Here is a 19,547-nt window from a genome sequence, read left to right on the forward strand (position 1 = left end):
TTGTCTAGGATAACACAAAGTTACAAAAACGTATTTCCATTGCGCTAGAATCACAGTGTTGTTATTGTTAACTAAAACTATTTAAAAATGTTTTTTACTGATTGAAATAAAGCTCAAATTAAATATAAAGATTTGATATGAAATATAGAAAATATAAAAATGTATGTTTTCAAAATAAATTTAAGCTGAAGTAATAAAATTGCTAAAGCTAAAAATAAAACCAATCTAATAAAACTTCAAAAGCATGTAAAATGACTAAAAATAAAATCTAATTCAAAATATAATACTGCAATAGTAGATAAACTCAAAACTTAGTCTAAAAAGTTTTTAGACTAATTTCATTAAGTATGTATTGGTTTCTTTTTTTCTACAGCCCATGAATAATCACATTTTACGTATGAAAGTATATTAGAGCATCAAAAAAGCCTGTGTAACTAGAAGGATCAGAGGGCGGGAAATTATCATAAAAAGCTGAACTGTGTTTTGTATATAAAATAAAAAATATGATATAGCCAATTTAAATGAATACTAGCACACTTGTTTTGGACTAGAAAGGGGTATAAGAAGTGCCTGTCATTGGAAAAATCCATGCCATAATTAACGATGAGACAATGCCTTCTGATAGGATTAGATCACACAGTCTCATGAATAATTACGAGACGCTGCAGACTTATCGTTTAGTTCAAACCAAGAAGAACAAATCAGAGTAACTAGCATAGTGTTGTGTTCTAGTGCTTCGTGACCCCTTAAAGAACCACCATGGTAATACAGTTTTACCAGGGAGGAAAGAAATTAAATTGAGATTTCCAGGTCACAAACAATCACAGAAAACATTCAAGTAATCAAAAAAAAAAATGTGTTGAATTTTCTCTTTATTCACAAAGCATGTGCTATTTTGGCTTTTTAAGGTCAGGTCAATGATGATCATCATGGGTTTCTCACTGATCATTGGTTGTAAAGATAAAGATAATACACATCCTCCAGGGTGTCACCATGGTGACAGAGATGATCAGATGCTGCACAGCTGTATGAACCAGATTTACAAAGATACAATGTTGGCTTAATTACGGTCTGACTGTGCTTTATTAAATGAGATTTTCGGTGTACTTTGCTTTAGCTGTTTTAGCCTCTGCCATTTACACATTCCTTTATTAAGAAATATAAGATACATTGATGAAACACTGCATGTTGTTGTATTTTGTGCAGTTATGAAGTCCACTTTTAATGTTATTCAAGGCATCTTGTACCAAAAAATTTAGTTTTTCATAAAGATTTTCTGCCCTCTCTCCTTGTTGCGTAGTTTTAAACTGACAGTTTACCTTTAAAGAAAAAGTTCACCCAAAAATGAAAATGTGCTAAACTTTGCGCACCTTCAGGCTATCAAAGATTGATCATAAAAGAGAATGGGTGCCATCAGAATGAGAGTTTAAACAGCTGATAAAAACATTACAATAATCCACAAGTAATCCTCACGAGTCCAATCCTCTCCTGATTCAGATGAGGCAACCTTTCACTGGCGAAAGCAATATTATGGAGGACTTGTTTGAAGTTAAAAACGTTTCAATAATGGATTTGTTTCTAACAAACATGCAGTTTTTCACTTTACAAGACAGTCATTGATGGACGGGACTTGTGTGGATAACTTGTGGATTATTGTGATTTATTTATTTTTTTAATCAGTTGTTTGGACTCTCATTCTGACGGCACCCATTCACTGCAGAGGTGTGCAAAAAATGTAATGCTACATTTCTCCAAATCTGTTCTGGTGAAGAAACAAACTCACCTACATCTTATGGACTGTGAATTATTTCTTCAAGGATTATGACTGACTAACCTCTAACCTTCCATATGTTAATATTGTCATTCATCAATACAGATTATGTTGCTAAAAACTGAAATGCCCCGATATGTAAATGTGTGAAATCAGCTACTGAAATCAGCTAAATTTCTGATAATGGTCTTGGTGGATTGTTGAAAAGTAGCTAATTTGATTAATTAGTTAATATAGCATGTCATTAGATTTTTAGTTTTGTTAAGAATTGACTAACATTAGTATGGTAATTTTAGTTTTATTCTATTACACCAAAGAGGTCTTATTATGACTAATTGCATTTGGAAACTGAACGTTTTAGTAATATGTGTTCATATTTTCTGCTTGTGTTGCATCATCTCTAACATCTTGTAGTGCTGCTGCTTTCTCCGTTTTCTTTTGATGCTACTGGCAAAGAACTTCACTACAGTCAGTCTTTGTTTATTGGGTCTGCTGTCCTTGAGTGAACGTCTCATGAATGTCTCTGTGTTCTAAGACTCAGCCATAGATGGACTTCCGTATTTCAAAAACAAGCTCACAAGAAAAAGTCCAGTGATCCTGTTCCTCATCTGACACTTGAGTTACTAAGCAGTTGAAGGGAAAAACCAAACTATCTTCAGCTCTCCTTTTTCCTCAGTTCTGATGATGACTAAGTCTGTTAAGGAAAGACGGAGTTAAATTCTGCAGGACAACAGGCCTCCAGGACCGAGTTTGGTGACCCCAGGTTTATGCAGACATTCAGTCAGCTGCACAGATGCCAGTTCTATCAATCTGAGCCGTTAGTAAAGCACTAAAGAGTTTATTCTGTGCACACACTGACAGAGGAAGTGGTCGTCACTCCATCTGAATCACCCGTCTCATTATTAGATTTTTTTATATTTTGATTTTTAAAGGTGAATCTTGTGAAAACTGTCGGGAAATGCCCGGTCATATTTCACATCCCAGACCAGCAACTTGTGAAAACCTATGACAATGTGCAGGATTGTTTTTCCTGTTATTTTTTTCCATCATATTTCACATAAAAATCAAAAGGTTTTCTTTCTTCTTTTTTTTTTTTTTGACTTGATTTAAATGACAAATAAATGGATTTTCACCTGAAGTTTCATTATAACTTATATAAAAGGTATTATATAAAATATTATTCCATGATTCTTATTATTTATTTAAGAACATTTGTAAAGTGTAATTGAAATAACATATCATGATGGTATTTGCTGTGCTGAATTTAGTTAATGTTGATAAAAATAATTATTATGACTATTATTATTCACATTATGGTAATTAGAGTTTGGGGGATGTTTAATGGTCATGCAAATACTGATATAAAACAGCCATGACTTTCTCAATGCAAAACATTTTATTTATATTTATTTATTTATTTATTTATTGTGGTTCAGTATGACCCAAACCTTTCCTTGATTTTTAATGCACACTCAGTCGATGAGGATAAGTGACGATATTCTGCATCATTTTGTTGAGTTTTTTGCAGATTTCCAATTCTGCAGTGCTTTCTCAAGAGTTCATGTGCTAATGACTTTTACATGACATAGTGCAGGTATGAGAGGATGTAAACATGTCGTTCATTAGAAATGTTTATCCGCACACACACTCGTTTACACACGGCTGTCTGAGCTGATCAAAACATCATCAGTCTCACACACTGTTGCCTGATCTCATGGCGCGCTGCTAGGTCATTACATCTTCATGTTCTTCTCACATGTGACGTTCTTTAAATTCCAGTCCTTTCAGATGTTCTCATGTCTTAGACGTGAGCAGACTGTTTTCATGTTCAAGTTGAGTGCCAGTTAATTTGAGGCTCCTGAGACTGTTGATGACCTCTATTAATCTGAAATTTGGTTTGATATGGACATCATAATCTATAATGGTTCAACTCATATTTGCAAAGATCTTCTTCATTTTGTTTTTTTTGTTTCACATGTCGATATGGGCTTTGTTTTTGATATATTGATGATTTATACAAATAGATAATCATATTATGGGAATTAAAATTTAAATATCCCTTTTTTTAAATTTGTCTATATTTAAAATATCATAAAAAATGTAAATATTGTGTGTGTGTGTGTGTGTGTGTATATATATATATATATATATATATATAAATATATATATATATATATATATATATATATATATATATATATATATATATATAAATATATATATATATATATATATATATATATATATATATATATATATATATATATATATATATATATATATATATATATATTCATTACACCATCATTCTTTAATTGACACAAAGTCATTAAAAGAGAGAGAAAGAGAGATAGAGAGAATTCTTATGAAAAAAGCAAGTCTGTGTTTGAAGATTTGGAAGGTTTCTGCTATTCTCATGTAAAAGATGTTTATTAATCTATTTGGTCACTTTAAACAAGTTAAGAAATTTCTAGTGCAGAGAAACTAGTCTTGAGTAACATTTGCTTTTCACCTCAAATTGGCATTTTAAAGTACAATGTTTTAAACCATAGTTCTACACAATTGACATTTTTGTAAATAATGGGACTGTAGGCCACTTGAAGCCCTTGAACCATTTACTGAATTACTGTGACCAACTTGTGTAGATGATGAATAGATATTTTCAATGGAAATTGGCAGGGGGAAACATTATGAAGAGGCTTTTTTATTTGAAATGCAAATGATAAAGTGGTTGTTGTACGAAGGAAGCTGTGGTACAGCCTGTCCAGTGATGATATCTGTATTAGTTTTGTAATAGCCATTATAGTGTAGTGGCTGATTGATTGAATACACTGATTCATAAATGTTTTCCTCTCATCCTCGCACTTTCTTTAACCCTTATGACTGATTGTGTTGACTACATCTGGTTTATATTGTAGTTCTTTGCTTGTAAGTACCAGACCGCATTAATGTGAATCATGAATCATTAATCAACATTTCCCAGAATTATTAAGTCGTGTGCTAAGTATTAGTTAAACTGCTTGCAATAGAGACATTTTAGAGATGTTGAGAATGTTGGGACCCAAGTGTGGTAACCCAAGGGAACTTTTATCTTTTCAGAGGATGCACTTTCATAGCACAGGAGACTTTATTGAGATTGTCCAATTTGTACATGTGGGTTGTTATAATTTTTTTTGACTTTAGCATTTAATGCTTTGGGTCTTCCATTCTCCGGCTGTCAGTCTTGGTGAGTTTCACAGTCATTGTCTAGTTTAGGCTAGTTCAGGCTGTAATGTATGCTTCCTTCCTTTTGCTGTGTTTAATGAGGATGATGAGATGTCACCTCTGCCCCCTGTGCTGTTTCTCGTATTTAGTAGTGAATCAGGATGAGAGTGCATTCTGGCAGGTTTTGGGAGTAGCGGTACACCCTGTTATGTTCCTTCATGTCTGCTAGAAGAAAGTCAGACCTCACAAAGAGCCATAAACAAGTCAAAATGAATCATAATGGAACAGAGCAGTACCAGAAAGCACACCACAATAGTGACAGATACATAACACATACTCAGATATGGAAGACACCATATATACAGTGTGTGTGTGTGTGTGTGCGTGTGTGTGTGTGTGTGTGTGTGCGTGTGTGCGCGTGCATAAATATTTGTCATACATTTTTTTATTTAATAATTTAAGGTTTTTAGTGAAGTGTTTTAAGCCAACTGTTTTCTATTGCAACCTGTTAAAATGTATTTTATAAAATGTAATTTTCCCGTGATGCAAAATACGGTCTTCAGTGTATATATATGTAAAATGTGCACATTGTTTTTTTAAAAAAAACATTAGATTTTCCTCATCACTGTCACCTTTTGAAATGTTTCTCTGCACATTTATTTATCTAATACTACAATAGTAGCAGAACAAAGGTAGGTTATTTAATGCATCTTAAATATTTTGCAGATAATATTTAGATATTTTCTTCTGCCTTTAGCACGAAGAAATCCAATTATTTAATTTTAGAACCTTTTTTTTTTTAACCATGACTTTTTATTAATTTATAAATACAATAGTGCTGTCACTGTAACGATTATTTTTTTAATCCTGTAGTCTGTCAGTTTCATTCTAATTATTAAGTAATCTGATATTTTTTGTGGAAAAAAATATATATTTATATACCTAGGTGAATAACAAGGCAATAATAATTGGTTCAAATAAAATATTGCAAGCAAGTTATCATGGTTTTATTGAACAAAACTGTTGAAATACATAATAACAATACAATAATAACTTATGTATTATATCAATTGCCTACAACAGTGCAGCAATTGTTTACAGCGCAATTTTATCCTTGTTTTGAGTTTGACTCCTAACCCTAAGGTTGTGGGTTCGAGTCTCGGGCTGGCAATACTGTGACAAGGCGTTGAACCCCCAACTGCTCCCTGGGCGCCGCAGCATAAATGGCTACCCACTGCGCCGGGTGTGTGTTCACGATGTTTGTTCACTGCCGTGTGTGTGTGCACTTTAGACGGGTTAAATGCAGAGCACAAATTCTGAGTATGGATCACCATACTGGGCTGTATGTCACGTCAAGAAATGCTACAGCTGCTGTCATTTCTTGAACAAGAACATGTGGACATCAAAACCTGCAAACTCAGAGCAAGGGTTTAAACTTTTATTTTCATACCCGATGAACAGTTCACATATTTAGAAAAATAATGATGTATTCTCCTGTTTTGGTGCAGGTCTGTACCTTATAAATCGTATTAAAATGCTCCACAACATTCCCAGATGAATATTATAACATTATAAAATGTCTCAAACTCTTTTTTTGCATCATTAATTGCATCATCGCAAATTGTACAAAGTATTTGTTTATAAAGTTTATAATATTATAATATTCATCTGAGACGGTCCGTGCATGTAAATGATGATGTTAGTGTTGATGCATGTAAACTACAGACATATAATTAAAGCGCATATTAAACCCTTAGCGCATTTATGAATTTCACAAAATCACAGCCTTTGTAAATTCACAATAGCATTATGCTTTATTATGATTTTTAAATTCAATTAAATTCAAGTTCTTCGATTCAAGTTTATGCGTATAGCACTTTTATGATACAAATCATTGCAAAGCAACTTAACAGAAAATTAAGTTTTTACAATATTTAGTAGTAGCTTATCAGTAGTGACTGTCAGTTAATGTGCATATGGCAGAAATGTACGGAAAAATCTATTAAATACTTAATCAAACAGACGATGAACACTATTAACAGCAATTATTATTTGATGCAATCAAACTTATAGCAAAATTTGGTAGTTCATGTTGTTTCAGGGCTAGCATCATCTGAGGTCCTCTGGGGGGTGACTAATTTAATCGAGGAATCGCAACAGCCTTAAAATATAGTATAAATGGGTCTTTATTCATAGCTGTCATTGTTTTAGGAAAGAGGTCCTTAGCATTAAAGACTGAGGATCATGTCATAGAGACTTTGGGTGATTTTGAGCTTCATAACACTCTAGAAATCACATAGCATTGTCCTAGAACGCACCCTGCTATCATTTTTGTAAATTTAGCATATTCCTAAAATCTAGTAATTTAGCTTGCATTAGAGACACAGTTTCTTGTTTCTCTCTGAATGTGACGCCTTGAGTGGCTGTTGAAAGTGGTTGGATATGGCTGTTATTCCTTTTATGGCTAAGAAAATATTTGCAATGCATTTTGCAGGAATATTGTTTTTGGGATAGCAGTGATTCAGCTGTTTCTGCGGCCGGGCATCTTCTGTGGTAAACATTTACACTGGGAGATAGTGAAGAGAGAGGTGGAGGCCCGAGATAAAAGATGCACGTCAGCACGGTGAAATAAATCTTGTCTATTTGAGAGCCGAAGAGAAAGGAGGAATTATCAGCCTATGTGCATGCAAGTGTGTGTGTGTGTGTGTTTATCACGTGAACTGTGGGTGACTGGGATGTGGACAGTCAGGGTAAGAGGTGCTCAGGTTCCTAATGACCACACACACACACACACACACATTTGCAGTATCTCTGGGTAAAGCTCATGTGCCTGGAGGAGCATTTGAAGTGCTGAGCCCCACCGCTGCCTCTGATTGGCTGGGAGAGGATGCAAGAAAAGGAGCCATGCTCCGCCTCCTCCCCCTCCTGCACGTGTTAGAAAGGAGATGGCTTGAGGAGCGCTCACTAATGCTGCATACTCCAGGGAGATCAGTCGACGCTGAACGTTCTCCAGCTGAAGAACCCAAAACCAACCCTGACTGAAGCGAGAGCCCGTCCTGCATCCGCTGCAGTTTAAATGTTGTTTAAGAGCACTCTGCACTCTGAGTTTAGCCCATCGTCAGCAGTCTCATCACTACAGCATCGTCTCCATTCGGCCCGGCTGTAAACATGGGCAGGCAAAGCCACGATGCCACATCCACCACGAGCACAGGTTCGGGCAGCACCGGCGGGCGCATGCAGCGCTCCCAGAGCCGAATGAGTCTGTCGGCTTCGTTCGAAGCGCTGGCCGTCTATTTCCCCTGCATGAATTCTTTCGATGAGGAAGATGGAGGTAAGATGTGTCACATATGGAGATGTCCAAATGAGCATCTTGCATGTCAGAGTTTATGCGTTTTTCAGGATATTTGGTTTTATAGAGCATACCAACTGTATTATCCATGTTTATTTTGGTTCATGTTAATTTCTGCTTTCTGGTGGAGTTTACAGAAATGATGAGAATAATTGTGCATGGCTGTCAGGAAAATAGTTATTATTGTGCATAAATTACTGTGACAGTTTTTAAAGCACTTAATAGTCATGCATTGTGTTTTGGTGGGACTCAAGCATCGTCATGTGTTATGACCTTGAAGGTGTTTGATTTTCTTTCTCTCCAGCATCTGTCTTTCTCCCCCTTCAGCCGCCATAGAGGTTAATAAATAAATATCAGATGACCTTTCATATCTTTCAGAACAAATACTTTTTGTGTGATGTGTAGGTGGAACCAGATTTTAATTAATACATTAATATTTTCATCACTGAGTGAATCTCATAAGATGTCCAGGTCACATTTCACACCATTTTTTTCTATTTTATTTTATTATTTTATTTTATTTTTATATTTTATTTTAATAACTAAAACAAAGGAAATAGATTTTTGTTTTTCATTACAATTAAGCACATTTCTCCCCAAATTGTCAATATAATTTTACTTTTAATTAATTTTACTTTTTTGGTTATTATTGTTATTGTACTACAAGAATAATACTGTAATACAGTGATTTATGCTAATTTAAAAACAACAACAACAACAGAAGAACAAAGGCAGTACAACACAAATACCATCATGATGTATAAACATTTTACAATTTAATTTTGTAGTATTTTCATTTAATAATACATTTATTTAGTTCAAATAACAATTTGGGGAGGAAAATGTGCTTATCTGTCAGGAAGATTGTGTTACATCATTTAATAGAGCTTTGTAAGCGACAGTCTACGCAAAAATGTAATTGTCATTATTTAATACAGCTCACCCTCATGTTGTTCCAAACCCGAATGACTGACTTCTTTCTGTGGAACACAAAGGAAGATATTTTTAAGAATATTAGTAACCCAACAGATTTTGTTGACTTCTATTATATGGACAAAAAGTACAATGGAAGTCAAGGGGAACTCAAACTCTTTGGTTACCGACAGTCTTCAAAATATCTTTTTGTTTTCTGTTAAAAAAAGAAAGTCATACAGGTTTGGAGCAATGACATGAGGGTGAGTAAATGATGACAGAATTGAGATTTTTGGGCAGACTGTCAGTTTAAGGGATGACTGAATTGAGTCTTCTGACATTGTGCATCATTGTTTCTAGGGTTTTTATCGGTCAAGTTCAACAAGACCACAACCATTAGGAGTTCTTGATTATTATACAGTTGTGCTGTTGGTACAGAAAAGGACGGTCACAACCGCAGCTATGTTCGTCATCCTCTTGTGTTCAGCTCAGTCTCAGGGCCGAAAGCAGAGGCGGATGACATTGAATGAAAAGAAAATGAAGCCTGCCGTGTGTGACCTGTGATTGAATGGTTTACTCTCAGCCATGTCTGCTTCCTGTAGCCAGCCTTCGTTCTCCTACCTATTGAAAATGGGTTCTGCATTCTGAGTAGCCTTCACATTACTGCATCATCCTCATTTGTGTTAGGCAGTAAAAGAACAGGGTGTGCATCAATTTTGGACATCTAGACGTAGTAAATAAAGCAATAAGCAACAAGAGAACGCATTTAACAGCTTAACAGTGATTTTAGCCTCAGGTGACTTATTGCTTGGGAAAAATTGTGCAATGAATCGTAATAATGGGAATAAACTACTGTTTTGCAAAGTAATATAGTCATTACTCTAACTGTAGGTGGTTTACAGGTGGCAGGAAACATTGCAACTTAGGGCATTAATAAAGAATGTGCGGTGTGATATTTCAAAAATGTTTTCTTCCTATTTGTTATAGTGACAACTCTTTAGCATACATTGGGAAACCTTAGATAATTAAAAAGATAAGTAATTAATGATCAAATGTGTAATAGCTGCACCGCTAGCAGCACCAGAAATAATGATGATTTCCTAAACTATTGACAAATAGATAGTCAATTTTCAAAATAACCAAAGTGTTTACAATCTTTAGGACATCTACCTAAGAGTTGCTTCTTTATACTTTATGCATGCTAAACTGATATAGAAGAAAGTATTTTAACATTAAATAACCTTACACACATCACAGTCAAAAAGCTGGTTATTGCATTAAACATGCACTTCTTCTTTATTTATGATGGCTGTGAATTGTTCAGCTCGGGGGATGCTGACACAGGTTGAGGTGTTTGGTCACGTCATGCCTAATTGTGGTTCAGTGCACCTGTGTAACCCGTCATGTCAAATCACCATGCATCTCATATAACTGACACTATTGCGTGTCTGTAGGCCAGATATAGAAACAGAGAAATAGCAGTGTGTCAAAAACAAGAATTTGTTGAATCCGGTCCATCCTGTTGGAGCAGAACCACTATGTCTGGACGTTCATATCACACCGTCTAGATCAACAACACATCAGCTGTCACACGTGAGCCGCCTGTGAGGCTCTGGTTTTGTGTTGAGCGATGTGCAGAAACGTGTCCTTCATCACTCTGCTTTTAGACAGACGTCTTGATATCCTGACTGACAAACTGTCTCTCTTTCTCTCTGTCGCCGTAGAAGCAGGAGGAAAGAAGCTGCGCAGCACTATCCAGAGGAGCACGGAGACGGGACTGGCTGTAGAGATGAGAAGCAGAATGACCCGGCAGGCCAGCCGAGAATCCACTGACGGCAGCATGAACAGCTACAGCTCAGAGGGAAAGTGAGTAACAAAACACACATGAATTATGCTGTATTATTTATGTTTCTGTATGTACATGTGTATGTGTATATACATTTATATAAAATAGTATTATTATTAAAATACATGAATGATACTACTAAAATTAATAATGAATTGTTCATATTTATTAAATTATATGTATATTGTAATGCATTTTTATTAATTAAAAATAGTAATACAAATAAATATATTGTTTATTTTAAATAATTATTCAAATAGAGTATTATTATTCATAATTATATATTATGATCTAGATATTAAAAATCTGTATTAACATTGTAAAAAAAATTATAATTTATATATCCATATTTTAAAAATTCTTATTAAAATACATAATTATAATAAGAATTTAGCATTCAACAACATCTGTGACCTGTTACCATGGAAAATATACTCTATTCATTATTGTATTTAAACAAAAATTGATTGACAGTGATGTCAATTAACAGTGAAAGTCTATGGGTCAGGGTGTTGCAACAGATGCAATTAATAATGAACTTTGACACAAAGTATCACCTTAGGACTAAACATTATATAAAATAATATAATCTTTCACCTGCTGCCATGTAACTTCTACACAATACATGCAGCAACACCAGAAAGTAGCTATTTACATGGAGAAAAATCCATTTTACAGGTAGTAATCAGAAGTTAATCTACAAAAACAGCAATTTTGATGACTTTACAGCTACATTGAAGTACACAGCAAAACAAATGTAACCACTTTAACCAGCTTAAACGATTTAAACATTTTCAGCAGAATGTCTTGCCCCGTAGACACTTCCACTGTAAATGCATCAAAATAATCAAAACATTTTTTCTCAGCCTCATTTTCCCCGGAGTGAGACTCTCTTCTGACAGTCAGTTCAGTGATTTCCTGGATGGACTTGGCCCCGCCCAGCTTGTGGGGAGACAGACATTAGCCACACCCCCTATGGGTGAGCGCTTGTTTATTTGATTCTGTAGCACACAAAATCCCTACAGCAATATATTACCCATGTGTGACTCATATATCTTGATTTGTACCATGTCTAGGTGACATTCAGATCGGGATGGTGGAAAAGAAAGGAGCTCTAGAGGTAGAGATCATCCGAGCCAGAGGCCTTGTGGGAAAATCAGGTTCTAAGGCACTGCCAGGTGAGAGGGGTTACACTTTCTGATGGGGATTTCTCAGGCACCTGAAAACTCATCACTCGTGATTAAACTCCATCTGTGGTTCTTCTTCTCCAGCCCCTTACGTAAAGGTGTATTTACTGGAGAACGGCGCCTGCATAGCCAAGAAGAAAACTAAAGTAGCACGAAAAACACTGGACCCTCTTTACCAGCAGCAGCTGTCGTTCGAAGAGACCCCAGGAGGAAAGGTTTTACAGGTAAAATGTCATCACTAATAGTTTAATTTAACAGTCTTAGGAAATTATTTCATGGTCATTTGGTCACTGTACACAGCTGCAATACCTGTAGTTTTAAGTAATAGTCAACAAATACATTTTAATAGCCTTCAATTGAATTGAATACAATATACAGTATGTATTTATATGCGTGTATATATATATATATATATATATACACACACACACATTTAATTTATCTCTGTCTATATATATATATATATATATATATATATATATATATATATATATATATATATAAAATGATTATAAACTATACTTTCAAATTAAAAAATAAATACATATTTTTTCATATATTATTAAGAATATTCTATCTAACTACAAGCAATAGCACAAATAAGTACAGTAGAATAAAGATACAAATAAAATAAACAGTGATTTTCAGTTTTTTTAGGTAGGTCTAGCATTAGATTTTAGGTACAGAAATTGAATAAAGTAATCAAATGTAAACCGCATTACATATTGGACTGTATAAATGAAAGATTATTCTTTATTAAAGTTACAAAAGCTTTTCAATGAAAGACATTCGCATTGAACAAGACTGAATGGTTCGTCAATGTATATTTTCTTTACTTCATTGCTGTTGTTGTAATGTCTGGGAAGCCAGAATGTGCTTTAAGTTGAATATATATATATATATATATATATATATATATATATATATATATATATATATATATATATATATATATATATATAATTTGCTTATATAATTTATTCAATCATTAAACTTTTTTGAGCATAATAAGATAATACATTTAAATGAATTTAAATCAACACTTTTTTTTTTTTTTTTACAGTATAACTTTTACATTTTTTATTAAGAGGCATGGTCTCAGTCTATCACCAATGTATAGTAATTGTCATTTTTTTTTATGATTGTGACTTAATATTAAAGCTGCAGTAGGTAACTTTTGACGCTCTAGCGGTTAATAAACAGAACTGCTTGCGTGTTGCGGAAGAACATCGTAGCCGGAACTACTTCTCTCTGTTTATGTCTATGAAGAATCACAAAGGTACTGGGTTACTCCGCCGCGGTATCCCCGAAGCAATCTAAAATAGTCTGAATATAAACACTTATTATAGGTGCACCCTAGTGATTCAGGACAAGCCAAAAACACGGTTTGGAAAATGGATTCATGGTGTACTCGCTTATTATATAAATTTTTCTACATTTTGAATACAAAAAAAGTTACGGACTGCAGCTCTGATTGGTTGATTTCTTACCGGGAGCGGTCCGTAACTGCAAATGGCAATAGGACCACTGGGTGGAGCCAGAAGAGCTTGATTTTTTTCACAGATTATCTGTCTCATATTCTACTGTCAGGACATAGTGACAGGTTTAACAAATATGAAAAATATATATATTTACAAAAGTTACCTACTGCAGCTTTAATGACCGTTTATTCTCTTCCAATCGTAGATCATTGTGTGGGGAGACTATGGACGTATGGACCACAAATCCTTCATGGGAGCCGCTCAGATACTTTTAGATGATCTGGACTTGTCCAACATGGTTATTGGCTGGTTCAAACTTTTTCCTCCCTCTTCATTGGTCGACTCAACCTTGGCCCCGTTGACCAGAAGAGCTTCCCAGTCATCTCTCGACAGTGGGTCTGGGCCGTTCGGACGCTCGTAGCAGTTTTCTGAAATCTAGCGTTATTGTAGCAGCCATTGGGTGGAGTTTGAGATTTGCGACAGGTCCCGCCCCCCCGGTAACACTGCATGCTTGATGTTGTGTGTTCAGAGCTTGTTTCTTAGGGGTGAAAAAAGCGGTCGCAAAAAAATGCTGCACAAATTGTGTGCAAAAAGAGCAACCCCTATAGGGCAAGGACGAGACAAAGCTGGAAAATTGTCTCCTTAGCTTGAGGAACGTCACCATTCCTGCTTTTAGATCCTATTTGAAGCCATTTGAGATGAGTCTGAACTGAGAACTGACCCATCGAGTTCTTCAGAAGCCCTTTTTGAAATGGGGTGAAATGTTCTTTTCAACTTTCTTTTCCCATTTATGTTTCTTCTAATGTTGTATGTATTTGTATCTACATGGGCTAACAGTGTTCCTTGGGTCAAGCCATGCCAACAGACCCAGAAATGTACACACAAAACAAGAATATGACATGGGAATGAACACCTCACTCCCCAGTCAGCCGAGAGATGAAATGTATAGGCTTGATTTCTCTTTTAAGATCAAATTGAAGTACTGTACTTCTCTTGATACCGTATGAAACCTAAACAAGAAATAATGAGGTTTTTTTGTTGCATGGAGAAAACTTTAGCTGAACCTAAAAATAAAAGTGGATAGAAGATAATTTTCTCAGACTGCTACTTGCAACAAAAAAAAAGATGACGAGAAAAAAAAAAGAAAAATGTGTCAGATCAGCCATTTTCAACAATTTCTATTATTTGTAAAGATAAATTTCGCTAGTGCATGATTTTCATGGGGAGTGAATGCTACCGTGTGATTAAAAAACAAAACAGAAACAAACCATGAAACCTTGTTTTGTGTCCTGTAGACCGTTCATTGGTCTCTCTACTGTATTTTTACAGACAAGCAGATAAATGACAAGTTGAACATTTTATTTACAGTGAGAAATCTGTTCATGTGACAAATATGTAAAAAAAAAAAATGTCTATGATTTATTATTGTAAAGGCGTAAGCCTTATGAAGCTAAAGATGATGTGCAAATTGTACGTTTCTCTACTTCTCCCTTGTCCCAGGGTAAACTCTCTGTACTTATCGTTTCGGTCGTCAAATTTTTCATTGTTCCAGTACTTTTAGAATTTTCATTTTCAGGGCTTGTTCGTTTCCTACAGCTCTTCTAGTTTTAATCTATATATTGTTTTGGAGTTCGCTCGTTTAAAAAGCATGTTGAAAAGGGTTTTTGGCAACATGGCTTGGGCACATCTTACATTAACTCAGCATGTTTTGATAAAGACGATATTTGGAGAGAAAAGAAAAAGCGGTTTGTTGTACAGTGCATGTCGACGGCGATCCTCTCTCCCCCTTCACCCTCAATTGGATTTTAGTGAAAATTAGGCAGTGGTCTCACACGGACTAGAAGGGCAAAATTCCGAATGAACATTCCACCCTGTAAGTTCATACTTTGACAAATTTAAGGGAAAAACGTGACCAGGGATTTTTATATCTTTACGGAAATATGAGCTGCAGTATTCCTGACAAAAGAGCCCAAAAGTTCACAAGGTCTTTTTACCGGAGATGGCTGCAGCTCGCTGACTTTCGCAGTATTGTGCTGTACAGTTTTCCGAGCATGATGCTGTCTGCAGAGAAATGCACATCGGGACGATGATATTTGCCACACAATATAACTGGTTTTTATTTCTTCGTTTCAAGGAAGCAAGTCATTTAATATATTTTTGTTAGTTTATTTACAAGCCAAGACCTATTTATATTTTATTTTCTATTTTTTAGTAATAATCAGAGCTTCTTATATCGGAGAAGTTTATGAATCATAGTTTTATTGCCTGAATGGAAATATACACTGAGACATTACACCTCTTCCTTTGAAAATAAACTCTTCTGATTAACCAATATGATTTTTTTAAACTTATCAAGCTTTCAGTGTACTTATGATTTTTGTGTTAAGTCTGTCACAATCGACAGAATTCTAATAGAAATCTCTATTAAAGCAAACTCTCTAGATATTGTCATCTTATGGAATTGGGATAATGTCTCATGATGTCAAAGGTATGTTCTGTTCCAAATCATTGGAATTCATTTTTTTTTTTTTTTTTTTTTTTTTTTTGGTGCAATGTGTTCATGCCAAGGCTATGTCTTGGTCAAGTATGGTTGAGTACAGAGATTTATGTAAGTTATTTTTCAAATTAAAAAATAAAAAGTGGATATTACACTGGAAAATGAGCATTTGCAAACAACAGCAATACGTCTCTAATGTTTCTTGACATGACATGAAAAACAATAGAACATATATTACTCACACATACACGTTTAGAAAAATAATTTGAGATTTAAACACTTTATTATATACTGTAGAATATATAAATGATAAATGGTGTATACAGACATATATGTACTAGTTGATAGTTTCAGAATTCTTAATAATGGTTTTAAGTTATTTATTCATTATATCATAAATTTGGTGCTATAATTTTGTCCTAGAAATGTTTAGTTTTACTGCGTTATCAAAATGATCAAGATACTTTGAAAGCGAGCATGTGGAAACAATTAAACAATGAAATGACCATGTTATTATTCCCCCCTGAAAACCCATTAATCATACACTGTTCTGTGGTTATGAGGAATTGCTGAGATGATGGCTAAAAAAGGAAGCAAACCACTGGGGGATGAAAACACTTCCTCCTCTTTTACTTTAAAAAGATGAATGCTGGACTGTCACAACACTCACGAGCTGACAAGACTGACAAATAAAAGGTATGTTTAAAAGTAAAAAAAAAAACATATATATATATATATATATATATATATATATATATATATATATATATATATATATGTATGTATGTATGTATGTATATATATATATATATGTATGTATGTATATATATATATATATGTATATGTATATATATTAAATGAAATACTTGCATGACTTCAAATAATAAGATAGGGTGTTTAACTCATCACAAAATCAAATAGAATAGACTAAATTGAATTGTAACAGATTCACTGTTTCTTCAGTCAACATACAGTATATTTCTAATTGTATGATCATATATATATATATATATATATAATACAATTGGTATTATAGAACTCAAGCCACACTGTTATTGCTGTTATAGATTACAAAAGAATCCACTTGATTTTATATTGAAATATATAATGAAATGATAAAATCACATTTTTAAGTGTGGCTGAAGTGTCTAAATATGTTTTGTGGCCACTGTAGATCAAAATAATTCAGATGTTGAAGTGATGAAATCATTAATCATTTCAAAATCTCTGTTCCTTCAGGTTATTGAGACGAAGATGATGATGATGATTCGAGCTAAACTGCATCAACTGGCAGGAGGACTACGAAGGGTCTCGTCCAGAATATGTGGTCTCTACATGACCAAAACCACAAAAAGCTGGAAGGAAAACTTCTCCTCCTGTTGACCTGTTTTAGCACCAGCCTTATTCTGAGCACCTTGCTCTTCCTCATCCTCCACTTTGTTTTCAGATGTGTTCAGAAGGTCTCTCTTCCATTCACTTGTGTCTTTTGTATAAACTTAACACCAGCGATGTATTTCTCAGAAAGGATCCGCTGTTTCGGAGCCTTGGTTTTGATCTCGATGAGTATGAAACAAGTGAAGAGCCTTCTTCTCACTTTAGGAACCAGTTCAGTGATTTCCTTCAACATTCAGAACACGTTTTACACTAGAAGCAAAGGTGGACTCGGAGCACTTCAAACTGTACCTCACAGAGGCCGAGAAGTCTTTAAACCAGACCGCGCAAAATGTGTTATCACTGACTAACGCTTTGTCTTCGATAGGAAAGATACTGTCTCCAACATTAGCTCTTTTATTTCTTGTACTTCTCACTGCTTTATATCTGAGAAGATTCCACTGGGATGAAAAGTACAACAATATATACATATACGTATATGGTCCTGGCCTTGCTGCTTGTTCTGATACTGCTGTCCTCACAGATGGTTCAGCTCAGGGTTTTGTTATCGGAGCAGTTTTTCTCAGATGTTGCAGAGAAAAGAGCTGCCTATCTACATGAAAAGATTTTAAGAAAGCGGTGCAAAACTAAAGCAGAAGAGCATGAAGGAAGTTTGACGACCTTAGCCATGCAGGTTGGTCACATGTTTTCTAGTACATATTTAAACATCTTTAAAACTGAATACATTTACTTCAGTGTGAAACATATAAAGACTTGTTTTAGGAGAAAATATCATAAATTAAGTTTACATTTTTTTTCCACATATTCAAATAGTTGGATTTCTTCTTGCTTTAAGAATAGACCTCATTTAGTTTTATGTATGCTTTTGAAATGACCAGTGAGGTAAGAATAATGCATTTAAATCAAGAATATATCCTCTTAAAGCAAGTCTGCAGTTTTGCCTCTCCAGAAACATACAGTAGCAGAAGGTGTATGTTGATAGACTCTATAGTGTTGCAGCACACATTTGCGTTGTGAATTGTGTTGTAATACAATTGGGATACATTTAAAAGAAAAAAAAAAACTTACTTTGTGTGAAATCAAACTTCAGTAGCTGTAATTGCAGCTCAGTTTTTGGTGCCCCTTACTCTTCCATAAGCAGAGGACAAACTAGATGCTGTTTAAATATACTTGAAGTTTGCAACACTCCAGCCATAATCTCAGGTTTGATAGAGTACATTGACATCACAACATTCACACTTGTTTTTATCAAAAAGTGTAACTTTTCTTTGCACTGTAGAAAGGAGGTGTCCAGTTTATGGTGACCCAGTCATCATCGTATAAGAGGCAAGTGGATAATTAGCCACTGGGTCCTAGTGATCAATTTGTTCAGCCAAGGAGCCCTAGTGGTCATCACACATTGTTTGAGACCGGGACCATGGTTTTCATTTGGCTCTTCAGGGGTTAACAGACTCAGATTGAGGTGGAAGACACTGAGCAATGAACATATACATATGTTTTAAACTTGTATCCTATAGAAGAAAAAAAGTGCACAACCATTCAAAAATTTAGGGTTGATAAAAATTAATAATGGTTTTGAAAAATCGTATGTTTACCGAGGCTCTATATATTTGATCACACAGTAAAAACAGTACTATACTGTGAAATACTGTATTAGTAAAAAAAGAAAATTTTAAATTCTATTTTAATATATTATAATATATTTAATGTAATTTATTCCTTTGAAAGCAAACCTGAATTTTCAAGGAACATTTATTATATATATATTGTATATGGCATTCATTTGAAATATAAATCTTTTGTAATATTATAAATGTCTTTAGTGTCACTTTTGTTCAATTTATTGCATCCTAACTGAATAAAAGTAGCTTTTCTAAAAAAAAAAAATAATCTCTTCTCAGAGTCTGA

At 34.4% G+C, this 19,547-nt stretch overlaps 1 protein-coding gene across 16 annotated transcripts in view; it reads left to right on the forward strand.

The window, feature by feature from the left end:
• LOC128030996 (regulating synaptic membrane exocytosis protein 2-like) overlaps positions 1-16,432 on the forward strand; it is a 139,674-nt gene extending 123,242 nt beyond the window's left edge. For 15 of the 16 annotated variants that reach the window (XM_052619157.1, XM_052619145.1, XM_052619149.1 and 12 more), the window contains 5 exons: positions 10,961-11,102; positions 11,949-12,061; positions 12,159-12,260; positions 12,354-12,493; positions 13,956-16,432. In XM_052619157.1, coding sequence (XP_052475117.1) covers positions 10,961-11,102; positions 11,949-12,061; positions 12,159-12,260; positions 12,354-12,493; positions 13,956-14,171 — 713 coding nt within the window. In that variant the 3' untranslated portion in view covers positions 14,172-16,432. Of the gene's footprint in view, positions 1-7,612; positions 8,307-10,960; positions 11,103-11,948; positions 12,062-12,158; positions 12,261-12,353; positions 12,494-13,955 lie in introns of those variants that run through there. The other variant, XM_052619160.1, reaches the window with a different exon arrangement.
• The last annotated feature ends 3,115 nt before the right edge of the window (positions 16,433-19,547 follow it).

Source organism: Carassius gibelio, chromosome A16 (assembly GCF_023724105.1).
Source record: "Carassius gibelio isolate Cgi1373 ecotype wild population from Czech Republic chromosome A16, carGib1.2-hapl.c, whole genome shotgun sequence".
Classification (NCBI taxonomy): Eukaryota; Metazoa; Chordata; class Actinopteri; order Cypriniformes; family Cyprinidae; genus Carassius; species Carassius gibelio.